The sequence below is a fragment of the Mustela putorius genome, unplaced genomic scaffold (assembly GCF_011764305.1).
Source record: "Mustela putorius furo isolate JIRA1106 unplaced genomic scaffold, ASM1176430v1.1 tig00003834_pilon_pilon_pilon, whole genome shotgun sequence".
Taxonomy (NCBI): domain Eukaryota; kingdom Metazoa; phylum Chordata; class Mammalia; order Carnivora; family Mustelidae; genus Mustela; species Mustela putorius.
Window position 1 is genome coordinate 47268598 of NW_025421987.1, and position 26332 is coordinate 47294929.

Consider the following 26332-nt stretch of genomic DNA (forward strand, 5'->3'; position numbering starts at 1 on the left):
AATGGAAATATCAGTTATACCAGCATTCTTTAGACTGGCAAATTTATAAATACATTTTATAATTTTTAGAAGCATTATGTTTTTAATTTTCCAATGTAGCACTAACATATCCAAAATATATTACAGTTTTTCTGTAACAAGAAGCCATGAGTAGATATTTCTTTTTTTTTTTTTTTTAAGATATTCTTAAGTAATCTCTATACCCAATGTGGGGCTTGAACTTACAAACCTGAGATCAGAGTCGCAGGCTCCACTACGCCAGCCAGACACCACAAGATAAACAAACCTATGTTTAGTAATTGATATTTTAGTATTTCATCTTATTTACAAATGATATAGATATTTAATGAATTCAACTTAATTCATTACTTAATCTAACTTAGAAAAACTTTAGGATGGGGTACCTGAGTGGCTCATTCCTTAAGCAACTGCTTTTGGCTCAGGTCATAATCCCAGGGTCCTATGGATCAAGTCCCACATTGGGCTCCCTGCTCAGCAGGAAGCCTGCTTCTCCCTCTCCCACGCCCCCTGCTTGTGTTCCCTCTCTCACTGCCTCTCTCTGTCAAATAAATAAAGTTTTTAAAATGAAGAAAAACTTTAGGGTGTTAGGTTACCAAAAAGATTTGGGAGACTATTTAACAGATTACCTAAATTTTTTATTTTATTTATATCTATTTACTTGTTCTTAATAAATATGCTTGTATTACCCATAAGAACTTCTCGAGACATCAGATAAAGTCAGTCATTCTTCTAAGTTATTTTTTAAAAATTTATTTATTTGACAGAGAGAGTAGAGGAGGGGCAGAGAGAGAGAGAGAGAGAGAATCTTGAGCAGACTCTCCCAAGTGCAGAGCCTGATGTGGGACTTGATCTCATGAACCCAAGATCCCCTCAGCTGAGATCAAGGGTTGGATGCCTAACTGACTGAGCCACCCAGGTGCCCCCTGCCAAGCTATTTTTTTTTTTTATCTGTAACAGAAATTATATTACCTTATTCAACTTTAAGTGAATTAAGGCAGAATGAAAGTTTTAATTTTAATGCTGATAACTCTAAAGGCATGTCTACTTTAATATTCTTTAAAGATCTGTTTATTTTATTTATTTATTTTTTTAAAAGATTTATTTATTTGACTGAGAGAGATCACAGGTAGACAGAGAAGGCAGGCAGAGAGAGAGAGAAGCAGGCTCCCTGCTGAGCAGAGAGACCGATGTGGGACTTGATCCCAGGACCCTGAGATCATGACCTGAGCCGAAGGCAGCGGCTTAACCCACTGAGCCACCCTGGCGCCCCAAAGATCTGTTTATTTTAGAGAGAGCGAGAGAATGTGCATGTGCATGTGCACAAGCGGGAGGGGCACGGGGAGAGGGAGAGAGAATTTTAAGCAGACTTCACATGGAGCACAGAGCCCAGTGCGGGTCTCAGTCCCACAACTCAGAGATCACAACCTAAGCCGAAACCAAGAGTTGGCTGCTTAATGGTGCTACCCAGGTACCCTAAGATATGTCTATGTTAATTAAACCAACAACCTTAAAGTAGCTTTCATATCAAATATTTACCCAGATTTTGTGAGCTTGAGAAAATATTTGGATTCGTTTCTTTCTGAGAGTTTTAGGATATCTAATCCTTACTGGTGTTTACCTTTAAACCAAGTAAACAGAGCTCTTTTACAAATTAATTTTAGCAATACCATCCAGAAGTAGAAAATTATCTCACACTTAATATATACATAGAGAAAGAGAGACAGACAGATGCACACAAAGACCCTATAGTTACTAATATTTGCAGATAAGATTTTTTAAGATTTGTATTTGTCCCTAGGATTAATCTTAAGGAGGTAATGCTAGAGTTTGGGAAAAGAGCTCCTTTGCAGGTTTGTATTTTTAAAAAGTCTTCTTTCCCTTTTTTCTCTCAGTATCTGGAGATTGTGGGCTTTGTTTACATTTCTAAGACATGATAAGACATAAACATCATGGGACAGGGAAAGAATGCAAGTTCCTCCAGGAAGGACTCTGCTTTCCTAGAGCTAAAAATTTACAATCTGTTTGAGATAAACAGGGGAAGTTTTGGGATTGGTAAAGAAATAGGTAAACTCTGAATTGCCTCTAGAGCTATATTTCTAGTTTTATAAATATTGCAGAATAAGGACAATTGCTTCACTTCCTCCAGGAACTGGGTTGCAACTTAAATGACATTATAGGTTGATCTACCTACTCAACTCTGTTATTCTCAGTTTCCTTCTTTTTCCCCTGGGGACATGGTTCTAATTTTAAATATTTCTGGTGGTACAGAATAACAACCCATGGGTATAAGAAAGATCCCCAAAGAGGGTGCAAAGGATATTACCTTCCCAAGATCTAAAGTCACTCCAAATGATAGCCACAGAACCAAAATCTGCATGTCTCATGCGGACAGAAAGACAAGCCCAGTCACATAAAACTAGAGAAACGAGAAGGCACTACGGATCTCTGGGAGAGAAAGGATCAATAGTCAGTGGGTCTGGATTTGGAAAGGAAGAGACAATGTGAAATTTTATTTTCCTCTCTAGACTGCACACTACAGATAGAGATTTGGAAGGAACTGGTTCAGGTAAGAATTTTCACCCTTTGCTGTAAGTTTTTCTAGGGTCCCCTCTGTAGGCTCTGGTACCTACCAGACTTTCTCCTTTGCTGTTTGAGGGAATAACGTAGCAGTTTCACCAGAAAATCCCTCCGTTTCAATGACTCTGGGACGGGCCCATATGGGGTCCTCCTATGAAGTAAATACGGGGCTGTATGTAAGGCCAATGTGGTGGAGTTTTGTTTATGGTTGTGTAGTCTTTTCAGAGTGGAAAAAAAATTCAGACAAAGGATTAGTAGAACGAGTACTCCAAGGAGGACAAAGAAGAGCAACAGGAACTACGTTGGTCTTACAGTCTTTTGTTTTGGGCACCTCTTCTCTCTTTTTCACTAGTCTTTTGCAATGAGTCTTTTAATGAAACAATATGGGAATTCTGAAACCTTTTATTTAGAGGCTTCTGCTTGCCAATGAAAACAGGTATCCCATTCTGTTTAATTTGGGAATCCTTCCTTTCAAGTGCACTTCTTAAATGATTTTATCAAATTGGAACAGTCCCCATAATGACCATTGTATTTCTAGGTTGTAATTCTCTGGAAGGCTGGAGCAGTTTGTTAGGATTCTCAGCACAAACAGAGTTAACCTATATTTCTGTCCAGCTGCATCTAGCTACAAATGGTGTGCAACTCATATTTCTGTCTGGACTTATTTGGGGACCCTTGACCTGACAGTTAATGAGCCAAGTTCCCCAGGACACTGAATAAGCTTAGTAAGATTTTGCCATTTTTGCAAGATACCTACAACTTCTAGAACTATAGTTCTTAGACATAAAATAAACAGATGCACTGGAAGGTGGCATGCTTTGACTCTTTAAAATTTAAGGATTCCATTAGCTAAGGCTTGAGTTCTCAGAGCCAAACTAATACCTAAAAGGGATGGGCTACTGGGCCAGGGATCTTGCATGTTTTACAGAGTACCTCATCATATAGAGGTTTTCTTGAGGTTGGTGGGCAAACTTGTATCAATCTAACCCATTTTCTTGAGGTGGTAAGTCCTCTAATAGCCTTCAAATGTTCACCCTGTGCCCACCAATTTTCCAGTTTTTTGGTCTCTGAGATCCCGGTTAGTGATAGCCTTTATCTACACAAAACAAGACAAATATGCACACCTTAATGTATAAGCGACAACCATGAGATGTTACTGTGCCCCAGCCAAGAGAAGGCCCTGTGCTCACCACAGACAATTCTTGTGGAATCTTGCTGGGGTTTTCCAGCAATTCCAGGGGAATTATGGCCTGAAAGGCTAGGGATTTGCCATTGGGCAGACATTTTTCCCAGCTCAGCTGGACTCTAGGCAAAACTGCCAGCTCTGGGCATAACCATCTGGCAGTTCAGGCTGTAAAGGAAGGCCATTTACACTGAGGGAGCTTGAGTGAACTAAGAGTGGAGCTCTGACCCAAAAGGGGACTTGCCCATAGCCTCAGGAACAGCAAGAAACACATGAATTCAAAGGGTTCATGGGACTGGGGGTATAGCTCAGGGGTAGAGCATTTGACTGCAAAGGGTTCATGGGGTACCATGCCTGTGTTTCTCATTGTCCCCAGATGCTACTGGAAGTTTGCTTTGGATCCTGTTGCTGCCTGCCACCAAATCTGTTAAATAAAAATAATTCAACAAAGGAAATTTTCTTTTCTTTTCTTTTCTTTTAAGATTTTATTTATTTATTTTAGAGAGAATGACAGAGAGAGCCACGGGGCGGGGGAGAGGCAGAGGAAGAAGCAGACTTCCTGCTGAGCAGGGAGTCCAATGAAGGACTCGATCCTAGGACCCTGGGATCATGACCTGAGCAGAAGGCAGACACTTCACTGACTGAGTCACCCAGTGACTCACCCAACTGAGTAAATTTTAAAAATCTAACTGGCTTTATTAATCAATTCATGAATTAGATGGCATCCCATCTAGCAATTACGGGGAGCACCAAAGAGCTACAGAAAAAGAAAGTTTGTTTTTTTTTAAGTAGGTTCCACCCCCATCATAAAGCCCAATGTGGGGCTTGAACTCATGACCCTGAAATCAAGACCTGAGCTGAGATTAAGAGTTGGTCACTTTACCAACCAAACCACCCAGGTGCCCCAGAAAAGGAAAAAATAAAATTATTAGCAAAAAAAAAAAATCCATTGTTTTAGGTAAGGCTGCCCTAAGGGGAAAGAAAGGGGCCTATCAGAAACGCGGAAAAGTTCCGCGTTGACAGGTAAGGGTTACATTTCTGAGGGATTGAAACCGCAGTTAAGGAAGGTATTAAGTCTTGGTTTAGGCTGCCATTTTAGGCCTATTGTTTTCTTCCGCCACCCCCCTTTCTTTCAAGATTTCATTTTTAAGTAATCTCTACACCCAACATGGGGCTCGAATTTACAATCCCAAGATCAAAAGCTGCGTGCTCCACCAATTGAGCCAGCCAGGTGCCCCTCTTTTTAACAACGTATAGTAATATTTTAAAAGCCAAAACTCCTCTAAAGAACACTTTGTCACTAAACTTCGACCGTTCCAGCAATACCTTTATCTAAACTTGAGCCTACCATGAAGTTGATTAAGACTGACCCTCTCTAAATGACCAGGAATTTTTAACTTGGAAATAAACTCCCTTTCTCTCACCTGATTCCTCCACCTACTCTGGCAATCATCCACCTAAGAAAGATGGTCTATATTTCCTGCGTAAGCTATTACAGGAAACCAAAGTCAAGGTTGGAGCTTCCACAGAGCCCCTCAACCAGGGGGCAAATCCTTGAAATTCTCTAAGTTCTAGATCTTTCATCCAGACAGAAAGAGTATAATCAAGAAAGAACCTCAAAAACCTGAAATAATTAATTTTTCACTCTTCTATAGTTTCTCTACTGGTCTATGTTGGCTAAGGATTTTATAAAATATAAATACAACATTTTATTTTAAGTTGCCTTGTCACTGTTTGGTTATACTGTATCAAATAGAAACTAAGCAATGGCCCTATCCTTTGTTTTTTGTCTCAGAGTTATCAAATATAAGCCACACATTATTCAGAATACAACATTAAAAAAATTTACAGTTTTCTGAAAAACAAAATATATATAAAAGTCAGAAAAGATCAGAAAGTGCTTTCATGTCAGAAGACTGGCCCAGTGGGTCCCCTTACCAGAATACATAAAATACTCCTGGTTATATCCAGGGCACATTAACTTAAAAAGAAAAAAATACTTTAATTTTATTCTGCAAGGACCACTAATCCTCTTAAATATAATCCCAACTATCCATGTATATATTATTTAGTTTATACTATGCATGGAGAAACCCTCAAGTTTTCTACTTACCAAGGCCACTATTGGTATAGGCACACCAAATATCTCTTCATCCACTGATCCAAAATTGTGGCTTCAAACAAAATTGATTAAAAAGTCAGTCACAGCTCTAGAAATATTAATTCTAAAATTCAGCAAATTGATTTGTAGACCAAAAAGTTATATAATGAACATACAAGCACCTCAAACAAATAACAAATAACAAAATGCTTTCCCCACTAAGGAAAAATGAATTCAGGGACAATTTTGCTAGTTTCTATAACTGATGTTCACTATTACCTTGTATCCTTCACAGGAGGCAGGATAGACAGTGGTATTGAAAGCAGGGAAGTAAGGATCCTGCTCCAGTGCATCTGAGCATAAAAATATGTCATCAGAATCCAAGCTAAATTATACAAAAATTGTGATTCAAAAGGAAAAAATAACAACTTTACCTTAAAAGGGTCAAATAGTCCAGTTGCACTGGCATTTGAAAAATCCGTGGCAAATTCAGAACCTGAATTCACATTGAAGATATTATATTATCAAGTAGTATCAATCAACAGCTATCCCTAGTTTATAATCTAGACCTCTCTCTGGCCTCAAATTCATTCCAAAATGTATATTTCCACTGCCAAATCTCCAAAGCAATTTCCCACTTAATCTTTTTGAACTTTTATAGTTTACGAAATCTCTTTCATATACATTGTCACATCGTGATCCCCAGTTTATTTTGTTATTTCTTTTAAAGATTTATTTATTTGAAAGAAAGAGAGAGAGAGCACTCGAGTCAGGGCAGGAACAGAGGGAGAGAATCTCAAGCAGACTCCCCACGCAGATAAAGACTGATCTCAGGGCTCTATCTCATGACCCTGAGATCATGACCTGAGCCAAAACCAAGAGTTAGAGCTTAACTGACTGCCACCAAAGCATTCTGATCCCCAGTTTAAGGATAAGGAAAGGGGTTCAAAGGTGTAATATGATTGCCTATAGATTCCCAGCTGCAAAGGACAAATTTGTTATCGTACTCGAGTCTTTACCACTTTTGAAATTAAAACTGTTCCTCCATCTTGTGTTTGAGGTCTTATCACAATTTAAAAATCACCCTCACCTTACAAATCTAAAATTTATCTACCTTTACTATAACATGTAGTTACTCCAGTACCAAGAAGCAGTATGTCTGGGATAAGGGAAGGGGAAAAAAAGTAAACTCCACTTTTTTAGGTGAATCATTTCTATCAATCAAATTTCAGTTACTTGAAATAGATCTATCAGATCATCTTTACCTTTTGTGAGCTTATGTAACAACCAGGTATCAACAGTCCCAAAGCAGCAATTATCTTCTTCAACCGCATTTTGCACCTAGAAAACACAACATCACAAAACTGACTCAAAAAGGCTAAATTAGGGGTGACTAGGTGGCTCAGTGGGTTAAGCCTCTGCCTTTGGCTTAGGTCATGATCTCAGGGTCCTGGGATCGAGCCCCACACTGGGCTCTCTGCTCAGCAGGGAGCCTGATTCTCCCTCTTGCTCTGCCTGCCTCTCTGTCTACTTATGATCTCTCTCTCTCTGTCAAATAAATAAATAAAATCCTTTTTTTTAAAGGCTAAATTTTGAAGTGTATGATTAAGTGCCAATCAGTAAATACAATATAATCCCATTTTTTGATAAGAATGAATATATATATAAAGAAATTATTTTTAAAATATACCCCCAAAAGTTCTAAGCAATTACTATAAGGTAAAAGAGGATTTAATTTTACAAGAAACATGTGTTACTTTTGTGATGAAAAATAAAGCAAATATACATATTTTTAGCTTAGACATATGAATATGTCTACACAAAGTCTAAAACAGGATGGTATACTATGATTACAGTTCAAATCCAACTCACTGTCTATTTCTGTACAGCAAGTTAAGAATGGTTTTTAAATTCTATAATTGTTTTTTAAAAAGAATACATTGTGACATATGAAAAAGTATATGAAATTCAAATTTCAGGATCCATAGATAAAATGGCACTAGAATGTAGCCATGCTCACCTGTTTCTGTGTTATTTATGGCTGTATTCGCACTACAATGGCAGAGTAGTTGTCACAGAAACCTTATGGCCATCCAAGTCTAAATTATGACTATCTGGCATGTTAAAGAAAAATGTGCTAATCCTTAGCATAAAGCATGCCAAAGGAAACAAAAGTATCACAACCTCTTTAAATTAGCCAACAGAGACAATGAAACAATTGTTGAGCTATCTTTTTTTTTTTTTTAAATAGGCTCTACACTCAATGTGGGGTGCAAACTCACGACCCAAGATTAAAAGTGGCATGCTCTACTGACTGAGCCAGCCAGGTGCCCTGAGGTATTACTAACATAGTGGAAACCATGCCCTTTATCATACTTCACCACCTCACCAACTCTTATTTGTCCTTCAAGACTAGCAGTTCCTGGCTTTGTCCAAGCCAGCACTCTACGGAAATCTCCTAACCCTTATCTCACATCATTACTCAGCTCCTTAAGACCAGGACTACATTTCCAAGTCCAACACCTAGGAGGGTTCCTGGTATATAGCATAGGCTTAAAACATGTCTCCTAAATAAATGAGATAAAAAGAATAGCAAATGAATACATTTAAGGGTGAATTATATTTCAACAGCAGAAAGGATCAATAAAATGAAAACACATGACATAAACTCCAAAAAAGAAGTCATTTGTAAAAAAAAAAAAAAAAAAAAAAGAAGTCATTTGTAGATTATTTAGATTATTTATAACAAATATTTGAAGATCCCATTCAGGTTTTATACCACTTAAATATGGAGTGCTTAAAGTAATATTACTTTATTTCAAATTCTTTTTAAATTTAGAAACTGTGATTCTAAAATTTGTTCCAGATCAGAGAAAGATTAATCAGTAAGCAGCAACAATGCCTGACAAGTAGTAAGTTCATCTGTTCTTTCAAAAAAACATTTGAGAGTCAGGTCCTCTGATAGGTAGTAGGCCCATTCAAAAACACAGAGTTCATCTTAGGGTTTCCCAAGCTTGCTTTGGGTTAAGAATCCAAATAGCTCTACCCTGTAAGTAAGGGTAAACCAGAAAGACAGGCTCTCACAGGAAATGAAGCTGCTTTGAATCACCTCAATCATTAACCTGGGTTGAAGTAATCCTTGTGCCTCGAAAATGGAAGAAACAGGGCACCTGGGTGGCTCATTTGGTTAAGCAACTGCCTTTGGCTCAGTCATGATCCTGGAGGATCAAGTCCCACAAGGGATTCCCTGCTCAGCAGGGAGTCTGCTTCTCCCTCTGACCCACTACCCTCTCATGCTCTCTATTCTCTCTCTCAAATAAATAAAAAATCTTAAAATAAATTTTTAAAAATCACAAGGAGAGATCACTATTTAACTACTAAAGTGGCTAAAATTTTAAAAAAAGACTGATAATACCAATTATGATGGTATATGAAATATGAAGTCCTCTCATTGATTGATGGTAGGTAAATAAATTATCAAAAACTGTGGGAAAATTTTGGACATTATCCACTAAAAGTGAAGAGAGATATACATACACATTCATGCCCTAAAAACCCCATTCCCATATATAAATACAGCAGAAATGCCTTTACATATACCCCAAAGACAGCATTATTCATAATAGCCCCAAAGTAGAGAAAACTCAAATGCACATGAACAGAATGGATAAATGGATAGTGATAAAAATCATATATTGAACACTAAATAGCAATGAAAATATAAGAAAATTTATTTACACATTAATACAAATTCTTAAAAATTCAGGTAAAACTACAGTGTTGAGGAAAAAAACACCTAAGTAAAAAAGTAAAGTTGAAAGAAAATGGGATACACAGTATCACAATGTTCTACTTCTTGATTCAAGTAGTGTTACACAGATGTTTGCTCCACAATCAATGAGTGGTAAATTTTTGTTTTGTCTGTTTTTCTATATGTGTTATGACTTACAATAAAAAGTTTTTAAAAAAAAATAGAGTAAAGATTCCTGTATTCCATCCCAATATGTAGTGGACACTTAATTTTCCCTCAGATAATCAAATTACTTAAATTTCCCTCAAATAATCAAATCACTATTGTTATTCCTTTACTTTTTCTTCCCTATAGTCCACACACACACATACATACCCACACAATTTTTCCTTACCTCAACCAAGTTCTGTAAAATCCAGGCCAATCTCAAAGAAACATGCTGGTTTGTGAAACTGAACAAACTGACTGTTAAAAATCGTTTATTTCTAGTAAAAAAGTGCAGCACTCGGCAGAAATTCTGTAATAGCTATTAAAAAAAGACATTTTAGGAAAATACATTTAATGATGTTTGATATTTCTATATTAATTCTACACACATGAAAACAAACCCAATAACAAACAAATCATTCAAGTACTTAAAGGATTTTTAGCATTTAGAGAAAAGAAGTAAAGTAATATTACTCTAAGTGGATAATTTGTATTCTAACATATGAAATGTAACATATCTACTATGACCTTCTTTGGCAAACACAAGAAGTTCAAGATAAAGTCTTTTAAAATAAAAGGGAGAGAGTCAAGGGATAAGGCTATATTCTGATTAGAAACATATTTTTAGTGAAGTCAGTATTAAACTATAAGGGAAACTCCCCTACATATTAAGTACCGAAAATCTGGGGTGTATGATTTCATTTAATACGATCCGTACTTATCTCAATCAAAGTTGAAATATATATAGTTTAAAATTTACTTCTTAGTAAGCAAAATCTTAAATTAAAAAGAAAAAGTCTTTCATAGAAAGCCAGCTTTGAGTTTTAAAGTTTGTCAGACATAGTAATAAATAAATAAATAAATAAAAGAATAAAAACTTTATCCTGCCACCTACTATAAGAATGCAGATGGAGGGGGAGGAGTCAAGATGGCAGAGAAGTAGCAGGCTGAGACTACATCAGGTAGCAGGAGATCAGCTAGATGGCTTATCAAACCATTGCAAACACCAATCCAACGGGAGATCAAAGAAAAACAGCAATTCTAGAAACAGAAAATGGACCACTTTCTGAAAGGTAGGACCAGCACAGAAGTGAATCCAAAGTGATGGGAAGATAGACTGCGGGGGGAGGGGCCGGCTCCTGGCAAGCGGCAGAGCAAAGGAACACAAAATCAGGACTTTTAAAAGTCTGCTCCACTGAGGGACATAGCTCCAGAGGCTAAACCGGGGTGAAGCCGAAGCCGACGTGGGGCCAGCGTGGCCCTAGGTCCCGCAGGGTCACAGAAGGATCGGGGGTGCCTGAGTGTTGCAGAGCTTGCACGTATTAGACCGGGGAAGCCGGCTCATAGCCGAAGAGTGAGCTCTCAGCTCCGGATTACCTTGAACCTGTCGCAGGCTCCTTGAGGTTGGAGCGTGGCCGGAGGCCAGGGAGATGGGAGTGATTGGGCTCTTTTCTCTGAGGGCACACTGAGGAATGCTCCTCCAGGGCCGGAGACTGGGAAGCCGCCATTTTCATTCCCGTCCTCCGGAACTCTACAGAAAGCGTTCAGGGAACATGAACTGAGCGGATTACTTAGCCCAGCCCCTGATAATTCCGCCTCAGGCAAAGACACTTGAGAATCACTAAAACAGGCCCCTCCCCCAGAAGATCAACAAGAAATCCAGCCAAGACAAAGTTCACCTACCAAGGAGAGCAGCAGAATTCCAGTGGCGGAGAAAGCAAAGCACGGAACTCATGGCTTTCTCCCCATGATTCTTCAGTCTTGCGGTTAATTTAAATTTTTTTTTTATTTTTATTTTTTCTGCTAAAATTTTTTTAACTTTTACCCTTTTCTTTTTTAACTTTTTTTCACTAGTTTATCTAATACATATATATTTTTTCTTTTTTATATTTTTTTCTCTATTTGTTTTCTTTAAAATTTTTTTTTTCTGAACTTCTTTTTATCCCCTTTCTCCCTCCCACAATTTGGGGTCTATTCTGATTTGCTTAAAGTGCATTTTCCTGGGGTCTTTGCCACCCTTATTTGCTCCTTCATATACTCTTACCTGGACAAAATGACAAGGTGGAAAAACTCACCACAAAGAAAAGAACAAGAGGCAGTACCAAAGGCTAGGGACCTAATCAATACAGACACTGGTAATATGTCAGATCTAGAGTTCAGAATGACAATTCTCAAGGTTCTAGCCGGACTCGAAAAAGGCATGGAAGATATTAGAGAAACCCTCTCGGGAGAGACAAAAGCCTTCTGAGAAATAAAAGAACTAAAATCTAACCAAGTTGAAATAAAAAAAAGCTATTAATGAGGTGCAATAAAAATGGAGGCTCTCACGGCTAGGATAAATGAGGCAAAAGAAAGAATTAGTGATATAGAAGACCAAATGACAGACAATAAAGAAGCTGAGCAAAAGAGGGACAAATACTGGACCACAAGGGGAGAATTCGAGATATAAGTAACACCATAAGACGAAACAATATTAGAATAATTGGGATTCCAGAAGAAGAAAGAGAGAGGGGAGCAGAAGGTTTATTGGAGAGAATTACTGTAGAGAATTTCCCTAATATGGCAAAGGGAACAAGCATCAAAATCCAGGAGGTGTAGAGAACACCCCTCAAAATCAACAAGAATAGGTCCACACCCTCTCACCTAATAGTAAAATTTACAAGTTTTAGCGACAAAGAGAAAATCCTGAAAGCAGCCCGGGAAAAGAAGTCTGTAACATACAATGGTAAAAATATTAGATTGGCAGCGGACTTATCCATAGAGACCTGGCAGGCCAGAAAAACCTGGCATGATATATTCAGAGCACTAAACAAGAATAACATGCAGCCAAGAATACTATATCCAGCTAGGCTATCATTGAAAATAGAAGGAGAGGGGCGCCTGGGTGGCTCAGTGGGTTAAGCCGCTGCCTTCGGCTCAGGTCATGATCTCAGGGTCCTGGGATCGAGTCCCACATCGGGCTCTCTGCTCAGCAGGGAACCTGCTTCCTCCTCTCTCCTCTGCCTGCCTCTCTGCCTACTTGCGATCTCTCTCTGTCAAATAAATAAATAAAATCTTAAAAAAGAAAATAGAAGGAGAGATAAAAAGCTTCCAGGACAAACAAAAACTGAAAGAATTTGCAAACACCAAACCAGCTCTACAGGAAATATTGAAAGGGGTCCTGTAAGCAAAGAGAGAGCCTAGAAGTAGTAGATCAGAAAGGAACAGAGACAATATATAGTAACAGTCACCTTACAGGCAATACAATGGCACTAAATTCATATGTATCAATAGTGACCCTCAATGTTAATGGGCTAAATGCCCCAATCAAAAGACACAGGGCATCAGAATGGATAAAACACCAAAACTCATCAATGTGTTGCCTACAAGAAACTCATTTTAGACCCGAGGACACCTCCAGATTTAAAGTGAGGGGGTGGAAAACAATTTACCATGCTAATGGACATTAGAAGAATGCTGGGGTGGCAATCCTTCTATCAGATCAGTTAGATTTTAAGCCAAAGACTATAATAAGCGATGAGGAAGGACACTATATCATACTCAAAGGGTCTGTCCAACAAGAAGATCTAACAATTTTAAATATCTATGCCCCCAACGTGGGAGCAGCCAACTATATAAGCCAATTAATAACAAAATCAAAGAAACACATCAACAATAATACAATAATAGAGAACTTTAACACTTCCCTCACTGAAATGGACAGATCATCCAAGCAAAAGATCAACAAGGAAATAAAGGCCTTAAATAATACACTGGACCAGATGGACATCACAGATATATTCAGAACATTTCATCCCAAAGCAACAGAATACACATTCTTCTCTAGTGCACATGGAACATTCTCCAGAATAGATCACATCCTGGGTCATAAATCAGGTCTCAACTGGTATCAAAAGATTGGGATCATTCCCTGCATATTTTCAGACCACAATGCTCTGAAGCTAGAACTCAATCACAAGAGGAAATTTTGAAAGAACCCAAATACATGAAGCCTAAACAGCATCCTTCTAAAGAATGAATGGGTCAACCAGGAAATTAAAGAAGAATTGAAAAAATTCATGGAAACAAATGATAATGAAAACACAACAGTTCAAAATCTGTGGGACACAGCAAAGGCAGTCATGAGAGGAAAATATATAGCAGAAAAAGCCTTTCTCAAGAAACAAGAAAGGTCTCAAATACACAACCTAACCCTACACCTAAAGGAGCTAGAGAAAGAACAAGAAAGAAAGCCTAAACCCAGAAGGAGAAGAGAAATAATAAAGATCAGAGCAGAAATCAATGAAATAGAAACCAAAAACAAAAGGAAACAAAAAAGCAAAAACAAAAAAACAAAAAACAATAGAACAAATCAATGAAACTAGGAGCTGGTTCTTTGAACGAATTAATAAGATTGATAAATCCCTGGCCAGACTTATCAAAAAGAAAAGAGAAATGATCCAAATAAATAAAATCATGAATGAAAGAGGAGAGATCAGAACTAACACCAAAGAAATACAATTATAAGAACATACTATGAGCAGCTCTATGCAAACAAATTTGACAATCTGGAAGAAATGGATGCATTCCTAGAAACATATAAACTACCACAACTGAACCAGGAAGAAAGAGAAAACCTGAACAGACCGATAACCAGTAAGGAGATTGAAAGAGTCATCAAAAATCTCTAAACAAAAGCCCAGGGCCAGACAGCTTCCCAGGGGAATTCTACCAAACATTTAAAGAAGAACTAATTCCTATTCTCCTAAAACTGTTCCAATAAATAGAAATGGAAGAAAAACTTCCAAACTCATTTTATGAGTCCAGCATCACCTTGATCCCAAAACCAGACAAGGATCCCATCAAAAAAGAGAACTACAGACCAATATCCTTAATGAACACAGATGCGTAAATTCTTACCAAAATACTAGCCAATAGGATTCAACAGTACATTAAAAGGATTATTCACCACGACCATGTGGGATTTATTCCAGGGCTGCAAGGTTGGTTCAACATCCGCAAATCAATTAATGTGATATAACACATCAATAAAAGAAAAAACAAGAACCATATGATACTCTCAATAGATGCTAAAAAAGCATTTGACAAAGTACAGCATCCATTCCTGATCAAAACTCTTCAAAGTGTAGGCACAGAGGGCACATACCTCAATATTATCAAAGCCATCTATGAAAAACCCACCGCAAATATCATTCTCAATGGAGAAAAACTGAAAGCTTTTCCACTAAGGTCAGGAACACGACAGGGATGTCCATTATCACCACTGCTATTCAACACAGTCCTAGAAGTCCTAGCCTCAGCAATCAGACAACAAAAGGAAATTAAAGGCATCCAAATCGGCAAAGAAGTCAAACTATCACTCTTCACAGATGATATGATACTATATGTGGAAAACCCAAAAGACTCCACTCCAAAACTGCAGAACTTGTACAGGAATTTAGTAAAGTGTCAGGATATAAAATCAATGCACAGAAATCAGTTGCATTTCTTTACACCAACAAGACAGAAGAAAGAGAAATTAAGGAGCCAATCCCATTTACAATTGCACCCAAAACCATAAGATACCTAGGAATAAACCTAACCAAGGGGCTAAGAATCTATACTCAGAAAACTATAAAGTACTCATTAAAGAAATTGAGGAAGACACAAAGAAATGGAAAAATGTTCCATGCTCCTGGATTGGAAGAAGAAATATTGTGAAAATGTCTATGCTACCTAAAGCAATCTACATATTTAAGGCAATCCCTATAAAAATCCCACCCATTTTTTCAAAGAAATGGAACAAATAATCCTAAAATTTATATGGAACCAGAAATGACCTCAAATAGCCAAAGGAATATTGAAAAAGAAAGCCAAAGTTGGTGGCATCACAATTCCGGACTTCAAGCTCTATTACAAAGCTGTCATCATCAAGACAGCATGGTACTGGCACAAAAACAGACACATAGATCAATGGAACAGAATAGAGAGCCCAGAAATAGACCCTCAACTCTATGGTCAACTCATCTTTGACAAAGCAGGAAAGAATGTTCAATGGAAAAGGAAAAAAGATAGCCTCTTCAACAAATGGTGTTGGGAAAATTGGACAGCCACATGCAGAAAAATGAAATCGGACCATTTCCTTACACCACACATGAAAATAGACTCAAAATGGATGAAGGACCTTGGTGTGAGAAAGGAATCCATCAAAGTCCTTGAGGAGAACATGGGCAGCAACCTCTTTGACCTCAGCCGCAGCAAGGTCTTCCTAGGAACATCGCCAAAGGTAAGGGAAGCAAGGGCAAAAATGAACTATTGGGATTTCATCAAGATCAAAAGCTTTTGCACAGCAAAGGAAACAGTTAACAAAATCAAAAGACAACTGACAGAGTGCGAGAAGATATTTGCAAACAACGTATCACATAAAGGGCTAGTATCCAAAATCTATAAAGAACTTAGCAAACTCAACACCCAAAGAACAAATAATCCAATGAAGAAATGGGCAGAAGACATGAACAGATATTTCTGCAAAGAAGACATCCAGATGGCCAACAGACACATGAAAAAGTGCTCCACATCACTTGGCATCGGGGAAATACAAATCAAAACCACAATGAGATATCACCTCACACCAGTCAGAATGGCTAAAATTAACAAGTCAGGAAATGACAGATGCTGGTGAGGATGCAGAGAAAGGGGAACCCTCCTACACTGTTGGTGGGAATGCAAGCTGGTGCAGCCACTCTGGAAAACAGCATGGAGGTTCCTCAAAATGTTGAAAGTAGAACTGCCTTATGACCCAGCAATTGCACTACTGGGTATTTACCCTAAAGATACAAACGTAGTGATCTGAAGGGCACGTGCACCCAAATGTTTATAGCAGCAATGTCCACAATAGGCAAACTATGGGAAGAACCTAGATGTCCATCAACAGATGAATGGATAAAGATGTGGTATACATATACAATGGAATACTATGCAGCCATCAAAAGAAATGAAATCTTGCCATTTGCGACGACATGGATGGAACTAGAGGGTATCATGCTTAGTGAAATAAGTGAATCAGAGAAAGACAATTATGATATGATCTCCCTGATATGAGGAAGTGGAGATGCAACATGGGGGGTTAGGGGGGTAGGAGAAGAATAAATGAAACAAGAAGTGATCAGGAGGGAGACAAACCATAAGTGACTCTTAATCTCACAAAACAAACTGAGGGTTGCTGGGGGGAGGGGGGTCGGGAGAGGGGGATGGGGTTATGGACATTGGGGAGGGTATGTGCTATGGAGAGTGCTGTGAAGTGTGTAAACCTGGTGATTCACAGACCTGTACCCCTGGGGATAAAAATACATTATATGTTTATAAAAAATAAAAAATAAAAAATAAAGATAGAAAAAAAAAAGAATGCAGATGGACAATTCAACTTCTGAAACTGGTATTTTACAAAATATTCACTTATAGAGAATTTACCCACTTCTTGCATTTTCTTCCTCTGTTATTGCCCACCCTCTCCTAATCAATATATTTAAAGGGGTGCCTGGGTGGCTCCCATTGGTTAAGTGTCCAACTCTTGATTTCAGCTTAGGTCATGATCTCAGGGTCATAAGATGGAGCCCTGCACCAGGCTCCACACTGGGTATGGAGACTGATTAAGATTGATTCTCTCCCTCCCCTATGTCCTTCCCTCCCCACTCACATGCACATGCTCTCTCTCTGTAAAAAAAATTTTTAAAAATATATATGTATAAATTTAAAAGATTGTATTTATTTACTAAAATAATAAACACAACAATCAAGAAAATGTATAAACTCAATTCTCTCTACATTTCAGTCCTGTCCCCTTTTTTTGGAACAATGAGCCCCAGTTTAATTTTTTTCCTTTCCATTTTGGTGAGATCATTTAAGTTCTTTTAGCAAATTTCATTTATATAATATAGTGTTATCAACTATGGTCATCATGTTATACATTAGATCCTCAAACCTTGTTCATCTTATAACTGAAAGTTTTTACCCTTTTAACTTCCTTTTCACCTTATTCGGTATTCAAATCTTCTGTGTTTCTTTATATTTTGTACTGCTTATTAAAAGATAAGAGTTTCTGAAAATATTTAGAATGACCACCCATAATACTTCCTCTGATGTGTTATATTTTAAGGAATGCTTCAAATTGAAAGCAGTTCTTCCTCCTTAAGAACACTATACTTTCCTCTATTAAAAAAATTACATTTAGGGGCACCTGGGTGGCTCAGTGGGTTAAGCCTCTGCCTTCGGCTCAGGTCATGATCTGAGGGTCCTGGGATTGAGCCCCACATCGGGCTCTCTGCTCACCAGAGAGCCTGCTTCCCCCTCTCTCTCTGCCTGCTGCTCTGCCTGCTTGGGATCTCTTCCTCTATCAAATAAATAAAATAAAATCTTTAAAAAAAATTACATTTAATATCCTTCAGGGATCTTCTATTAAAATACAGATACCGGGGGGCGCCTGGGTGGCTCAGTGGTTTGGGCTGCTGCCTTCGGCTCGGGTCATGATCTCGGGGTCCTGGGATCGAGCCCCGCATCGGGCTCCCTGCTCTGCAGGAAGCCTGCTTCCCTCTCTCTCTCTCTCTCTGCCTGCCTCTCTGCCTACTTGTGATCTCTGTCTGTCAAATAAATAAATAAAATATTTAAAAAAAAATACAGATACTGGGGGGGGAGGCACACAAAAAGTATGGAGAGTTCTTACAACTGCACTTTTACTCAACATACGAAAAATTAACTTTTTGTTTTTACATTTAACAAATATTTATTGAGTACCTTCTATGTACCAAGGACTGTGCTAGGCCTTGAGAAAGCAGAATGAACAATATGGGCAGAATCCCTACCTTCTTGAAATTTACATTCTAATGGGAAGAGACGGACAAGTAATCAAATCAGTAAGTGAGATAGTCTAAGAAGACACTGACTGTAAAATAAACCAATACTGAATGTACCACCAAGAAAAAAAAATCCTGCTATTTAAATTGCAATTTAATGCTAAGATATAATTGATGGTTAAAATGATTTTTAAAAATAAGCAGTTAAAAATACATCTTGCTTGGTGTGCCTGGCTGGCTTAGTCAGTGGAGCATGCAACTCTTGATCTTGGAGTTGTGAGTTCAAGACTCACACTGGGTGTAGAGATACTTAAAAAGAAATTCTTAAAAAAAAAAAAATCCTGAAAAAAAAAACCCTAACCAAACAAACAAAAACACCTTGCTTAAAAATCACCCTTTTAAATTGGGAAAAAAAAATGTATGCCTTATAACTCACACATTGTTGGTGAGAATATAAATGATGCAGCTACTCTGGAAAAAAGTCTGACAGTTTCTTATGAAACAAAACATGCAATTACTATTTGACCTAGCAATTAATTGTACCTTTGGGGTATTATCCTAGACAAATGAAAACTCATGTTCACATAAAATTCTGTACACAAATGTTCAAAACAGCTCTATTTGTAATAGCCAAAAACTGGAATTTGCACAGATGTCCTTAAACGGGTGGTGCATTTGTACCACTGAATACAATTCAGCAATAAAAAGTAACAAGCTATTGACAGACATATAACTTGGATTCTCCAGGGAATTACACTCAGTGAAGAAAGCAAATCCCAGAAGGTTTTATACTGTATCACTCTATGTATATAATATTTTGGAAGTGAGAAAAAAAATTTAATGGAGAACAGATTAGTGGTTGCAAGGAGTGAGGGACGGGAAGAGTATGGGGAAGCACACGAGAGAGAGAGGATGTTGTTACAAAAGAGCGACACGAGGGACCTTTGAAATGTTCATCATCTGGATTCTGGTGGCGGATTCATGAACACAGGGAAAAAACTGTACAAAAATTATAACACACACACACATGCACATACACGAGTACAGGTAAAACTGAGGAAATCTGAATAAGATCTATAGACTATATTAATGTCAATACTACTATAGTATTATAGACACTATAATTATAATTATACTATTTTAGACACAATAGTATAGTTTTGTAAAATGTTACCATTGAGAGAAACTACAAAGCCTATAAGGGATCCCTGTATTATTTCTTACAACTGCATGTGAATCTATATTTATCTCAATTAAATTTCAATTGGAAAAAAATCTATGTCTCAAAACCTTTGAGATGTAGTTAAGTGCTGTGAAAGAAAGAAGGACAGTAAGACAGAGACTGGAGTGGCGGGTGGGGACATACTACTCTATAAATGGGATGGCAGGAAAGGGCTCACATAGAGGAGATGGCATAGGAGTTGGGCCTGGAGATATGAGAAAAATCCAGTCATGACGGGAGAAAGCCCCTGAAGTGAGTTTTATATGTGAGATTTGGGGTTTGTACTACAGACGTAAATTATTTCCAAAGTCAAAACTTTTTTTTTTTAAAGACTTTGTTTGACAGACAGAGATAGCAAGTAGGCAGAGAGGCAGGCAGAGAGAGAGGAGGAAGCAGGCTCCCCACCAAGCAGAAAGCCCAATGCGGGGCTCGATTCCAGGACCCTGGGATCATGACAGGAGCTGAAGCAGAGGCTTTAACCCACTGAGCCACCCAGGCACCCCTCAAAACTTATTTTTTAAAGGAATAAAAGGAATAAAAGTTATAAATACCTCACTGACAGACCTAAGAAATGTTTGATGAATTGACCTATTAAAAACTAAAATTATGCATTAAGATACAGAATTCTGCATTGTAAGTAGTATAATTTAAAATTATACCATTCAAAGTTCATGACATTTCCTTATAATTATTTTCAACTCCTTGATTAGTCTGTCCTGTAAAGAGCACCTCTTGGTTCTCAGCCTTTCAAGTTATTAAAGCACGGTGCATTTTCATATATTATACTAACAAAAGAAAAACCAACTGCGGGTGAGATTATGGCAAAAGTGTCTCTTGTACTCATGCACTGCTGTCAGATTCCATAATATCTAATAATATCTTTGTTTGTTTTCATATAAAATTAATGTCTCCAAAGAGTTGTTGAATAAAACCAATGCTCCAGATATTCCCTGAAGCACTACCTGGTACGGGCACCCTAGCTGAGGAGGCATTTAGCTGGGCGGCATTAGAACACGGAGTATTGCAACACACCGTAGGCAATCTGCTGTATTGATTATACCAGATCTGGCCACATTTGCAAATTGTCTTACCCTCTGACTCAGTAATCCCACACTTACATTGACACCGCCACTGAGGTCATCATCATGGTTGTCACCATTGTCATTTGCGACCTTTATGTGACAGGCATCAGTGAAGAGCTCGTGGCAGTCAGCTAGTTATCGATCTCAATATTCATTCTCCACTTTTCTAATAAAAGAGGATGAAATCTGGACACTTTCCTACTTACTTTCTGGACACAGTCTGCATTTTGTCTATTTCTCCAAGAATGGCAACTTGGCAAATTCTTCTCCAGGAATGAATTCTCACTTATGTGAGAACATCTGGACCGTCCTAAACCTCCTCAGGGTTTCCTGAAGTGTAGTACTTTAGTCTACCACATATGCTTTTGGGTAACTATTAAAAAGTTTCACTGATGGGAGGAGTGTGCATATGTGTATTCTCTTCTCAATCTCCTAAAGCAGTACAAATAGGAGATTATACACTTAAGCCTATAGTTAAGGGACATTTACAGGGACAGCAACATCCAAATCACAGAAGAAAAAGATTACCTTCAGTCTGAGTGAATTATTCCAAGATTTTACAAGTTCAACAGCTCTTAGGTCTTGCCAACTAATGAAGTTGTGAAAATGATTTCCCGTTTTCCTACGAATGATAAAAACAGTATTTGGAGACTCAATATGAATTGAGGCTATATTAAATAAAAGATCTGCCATAAGAGAAAACAAAATTAGAGGGCACACTGGAATCTCAAAGTATGAGTTAATTAAACGGGGCTTGCTGAATGACTTATTTTATAAATTGAACACATTTTGTAAGTATTATAATATGATAAATAATATTAAATTCTAGACCAAATTCTAACAGGAAAGATGCTCTTTTTGAAGCATCTTCTGCATACTTCTAAAACACAAGAACTTAATGAAAAGGCTTTTAAATACTTGCCCATACACCTTAAAAAGAAGCCAATGCTTTCCCCCTTCACTGTACCTTGTCACACTATCAGATCAAAACCTCTGTACCTACAGAAGAGCTGAAATATTGCCTAAACCTATTTCTACATCTCTCAACTTTATGACTGGCTTAGCCACTGGCAACCTACCAGGCTTATCAAAATGTGTCTAGTAAAAAGAAATTTAACAACCTCTGGGTGGACACTGCAATATAAGTACAAAACTAAGAAATATAGTAGAAATGAATCATTTCCCTTGTTGGCTCCTGTAAGTCAACCACTGACATCTACCAATCTTCGACACTGAACTCAGACTTGCTTTCTACTCTATTTCCAGCGGCCCTCCCATGTGGGTTGGCCACGTTCAATTCCCTAAACTGTCATAACCCCTACTTCTTAAGCAGTCCATACTCAAGAGCATGTCCTCAACTGTATTAACCTGGGAACATTCTACTCCTGAAATTCTAACATTCCAATATATTAGTTGACACTTCTTGCTATTATTCCAGTTCTCTCAATCTTACTCTCTAAATGCCTTCCCTTCAACCTCACTACAGCCTTTAATCCCTCAAACATTCCCTTTTCTTCCTACCAACCTCTCCCAGGATTCCTTCCATTCTTGCATCCCATGACCTAGCACACTCTCTACCCCTTGACTCTCTTTATAAAAATTGTGGTAAAATATATGTAACATGAAATTTGCCATTTTTTAAAATTTATTTATCAGAGAGAGAGAGGGAAAGAGAGTGAGCACAGGCAGACAGAATGGCAGGCAGAGGCAGAGGAAGAAGCAGGCTCCCTGCTGAGCAAGGAGCCCGATGTGGGGCTCGATCCCAGGACGCTGGGATCATGACCTGAGCCGAAGGCAGCTGCTTAACCAACTGAGCTACCCAGGCATCCCGAAATTTGCCATTTTAAACACGTTTAAGTACATAGTTCAGTAGCATTAAGTACAGTTCACAATGTTCTATGTTACCGTCTCCATTATTTCTAAACATTTGGGTTGTTTCCAGCTTCTTGCCACTGTGCACAATGCTGCTATTAACACTGCTATACCTGTTTGAGTCCCTGTTTCCAACCCCTCTGCACAAACCCCTAGGATGAGAATTGCAGGGTCATATGGTAAGTCTACTTTTTGAAGATCTGTTGAACTTTTTCCCACAGTGGCTACACCATTTTTACATCCTTGCCACCAGTATACAAGAGTTCCAATGTTTCCCCATCCTCACCAACACTTGTCATTCTCTATTTTTTTTAATTTTTAAAAGATTTGTATTTATTTATTTGACAGAAGGAGAAAGACAGCAAGAGAGGGAACACAAACAGGGGGAGTGGGAGAGGGAGAAAGAGGCTTCCCGCTGAGCAGGGAACCCAACACAGGGCTTGATCCCAGGATCTTGGGATCATGACCCGAGCCTAAGGCAGATGCTTAATAACTTAATAACCCAGGCACCCTCTTCATTTTTAAAATTATAGCCATCCTGGTGGGTGTGAAGTGATACCTCATTGTGGTTTTGATATGTGTTTCCCCAATGGCTAATGATATTGTACATCCTTCCATGTGCTTATTGACTAATTGTATATTATTCCAGTCCTCTGTCCATTTATGAATTGGGTTATTTGGTTTTTTGCTATTGAGATGTAGTTCTTTATATATTCTAAATATTAATTCTTTATCAAATAGATAACTTACAAATAAACACTCTCCACCATTTTGTGAGTTTTCACTCTCTTAATAGTGTCCTCCCCCCCCATTTTTCACCTCTATTAATGAGAATCACAGCATTCACCTACATCATGAACATATTACTTCTTTTTCCTTCAGTGATCCAAAAAGTCACCATTATCATAAATGCAAATCAGAGAAGCAATATTCCAATTTTCCTATAGATGAGATTACAAACCAAACACACCAAGATGCAGACCAAGACACATGCCTTCCATGCTGCTGTCATTTTCCAGAAATCTTACAGCACATTTAAGATATCACTGACTATAAATTTTTCCAGACACATTTCTAAAATGCAAATTGTAGGGACGCATGGGTGGCTCAGTGAGTTAAGTGGCTGCCTTGAGCTCAGGTCGTGATCCCGGGGACCTGGGATGGAATCCTGCACTGGGCTCCTTGCTCGGCAGGGAACCTGCTTCTCTCTCTCCCTTTGCCTTCTCTCTCTCCCTCTGCCTGCTTATGCTCTCTGTCAAATAAATAAATAAAATCTTTAAAACACAAATTGTACACTCTGCCAAAGTAATTTCAACATGGCTTTATTTCTTGTCCTTGTGATTAAATTTAGGGCAATTTTTATACTTTGGGGAATTCCAGTAGGTAAGAATATGAAAGAGGAATTAGTTGTCAAAAATATGAAAATATCGGGGCACCTGGGTGGTTCAGTGGGTTAAAGCCTCTGCCTTCGGCTCAGGTCATGATCCCAGGGTCCTGGGATTGAGCCCCGCATTGGGCTCTCTGCTCGGCAGGAAGCCTGCTTCCCTCTCTCTCTCTGCCTGCCTCTCTGCCTACTTGTGATCTCTGTCTGTCAAATAAATATATAAAATCTTTAAAAAAATGAAAATATCTTAATAGTGTTTTCTGATGCATATACGTTTTTGATATTGATGAAGTCCAATTTATCTATATTTGGTCTGTTTTGTTTTGTTAGCTGTGCTTTTGGTACCATCTAAGAAATCAGTCCTATATCCACAGCCATGAAAATTTTCCTCTATGCTTTCTTCTAAGAGTTTTGAAGTTTTATCTCTTAAGTTTAGTCTTCAGTTCATTTTTTAAGTTAATTTTTGTATATGGTATAAGGTACGGGTCCGGATTCATACTTTTGCATATGGACCCCTAGTTTTCTCAGCATCATTTGTTGAAAAGATGGTTCTTTCTGCATTGCCTGGTCTTGGCAGCCTTGTCAAAAATCAGAGTTGACCATCGTATTTTTTTTCTTTGGGCTGACATAACAAAGCACCTCAGACTGTGTGGCTTAAGACAATAGCAATTTATTGTCTCATAGTTCTGGAAGCTAAACATCCAAAATCATGGTGTTGCCAGGGCCAGCTCCCTCTGTAACCTATAAGGGAATCCTTCCTAGCCTCATCCTAAGCTTCTGGTGGTCTGCAGCAATCTTTGGCATTCCTTGGCTCAGAGGTGCATCACTTCCACCCCCTCCTCCACAGGGTATTCTGTGTGTTTCTGTTTTCACGTGGCCATCTTTTTGTGAGGACACGAGTCATACCAAATTACAAATCCACCCTACTGCATTATGACCTCATCCTAATTTAACTGATTATATCCACAGTGACCCTATTTCCCAAGGTCAAATTCTGAGGTGCTGCTGTTGCTTCTGTTGGGTTATTTCCCCCAAATCTCCCTTACTCCTAAGTGTGAGATTACTGAGTCAAAACACAAGGTGATTTTCCAGCTCCTCATATGTGGCCAAACCTCCAATATTTGATGGTATAGCCCATATTGCATATTGACTACTGCAATACTTTTAATGCCTTCTCAGATACGGTTCCCATATCGGATGGTGCTTTGGGGAGTGTCTGAGGCATTGGATATACTTGATAACTACTTGGAGACATTAAGTTTATATGAAAACAAATGTATTATAAAATAAGATAGTAATGCATAAGTGAAACATATCTGCCATAATCTCACCTAGACTGAGATTTTTGTTATTTAAATATACAAAAATGCACTTTGGGGTGCCTGGGTGGCTCAGTCCGTTAAACGTCTGCCTTTGGCTCAGATCATGATCCCAGGGTTCTGGGATCAAACACTCCATCATCCTCATCCCCCTTCTCATGCTCTCCCTTGCTATCTTTCTCTCAAATAAGTAAATAAAATCTTTAAAAATAAAAGTAAAATTAAAAATGCACCTTGCTTAATAACTTGTAAGGCTGAGAACTGAGAGGTGCTATTTACAGGAAAGACAGAGTAATTAAGGAGTTAAAAATGGTTATAGGAAAAAAAATGTATTTATAGGAAATGTCATGAATCCTGAATTGCATAATTTTAAACTGTACTATTTATAATGTGCAATTTAAATCTTAATGTATGGGGTGCCTGGGTGGCTCAGTGGGTTAAAGCCTCTGCCTTTGGCTCAGGTCATGATTCCAGAGTCCTGGGATCGAGCCCTGCATCGGGCTCTCTGCTCAGTGGGAAGCCTGCTTCCCCCCCTTTCTCTGCCTGCCTCTCTGCCTACTTGTGATCTCTGTCTGTCAAACGAATAAATAAAATCTTTAAAAAAAAAATCTTAATGTATAATTTTAGTTTTTAGCAGATTAATTCATTGAATATTCCTTAAACTGTGACTAATTTCTTCAGTTAGTGATATGTTTAAAACTTATGCCTTTGAAAATAAATGTGATAACTCTGGATATCTGATTTCCCACTCCTCAGGTACTGCAGATTTTTCTTTGTTGAGGGTT

At 38.2% G+C, this 26332-nt stretch overlaps 1 protein-coding gene across 5 annotated transcripts in view; it reads right to left on the reverse strand.

Moving 5' to 3' along the window:
• Positions 1 to 26332, reverse strand: part of GK5 (glycerol kinase 5) — an 81416-nt gene that overhangs the window by 36295 nt on the left and 18789 nt on the right. For 4 of the 5 annotated variants that reach the window (XM_004754485.3, XM_013057269.2, XM_045088466.1 and 1 more), the window contains 6 exons: positions 21501 to 21594; positions 10028 to 10159; positions 7148 to 7223; positions 6317 to 6378; positions 6162 to 6235; positions 5895 to 5955 (listed from right to left, as the gene is read on the reverse strand). In XM_004754485.3, coding sequence (XP_004754542.1) covers positions 5895 to 5955; positions 6162 to 6235; positions 6317 to 6378; positions 7148 to 7223; positions 10028 to 10159; positions 21501 to 21594 — 499 coding nt within the window. The remainder of the gene's footprint in view (positions 1 to 5894; positions 5956 to 6161; positions 6236 to 6316; positions 6379 to 7147; positions 7224 to 10027; positions 10160 to 21500; positions 21595 to 26332) is intronic. The other variant, XM_045088465.1, reaches the window with a different exon arrangement.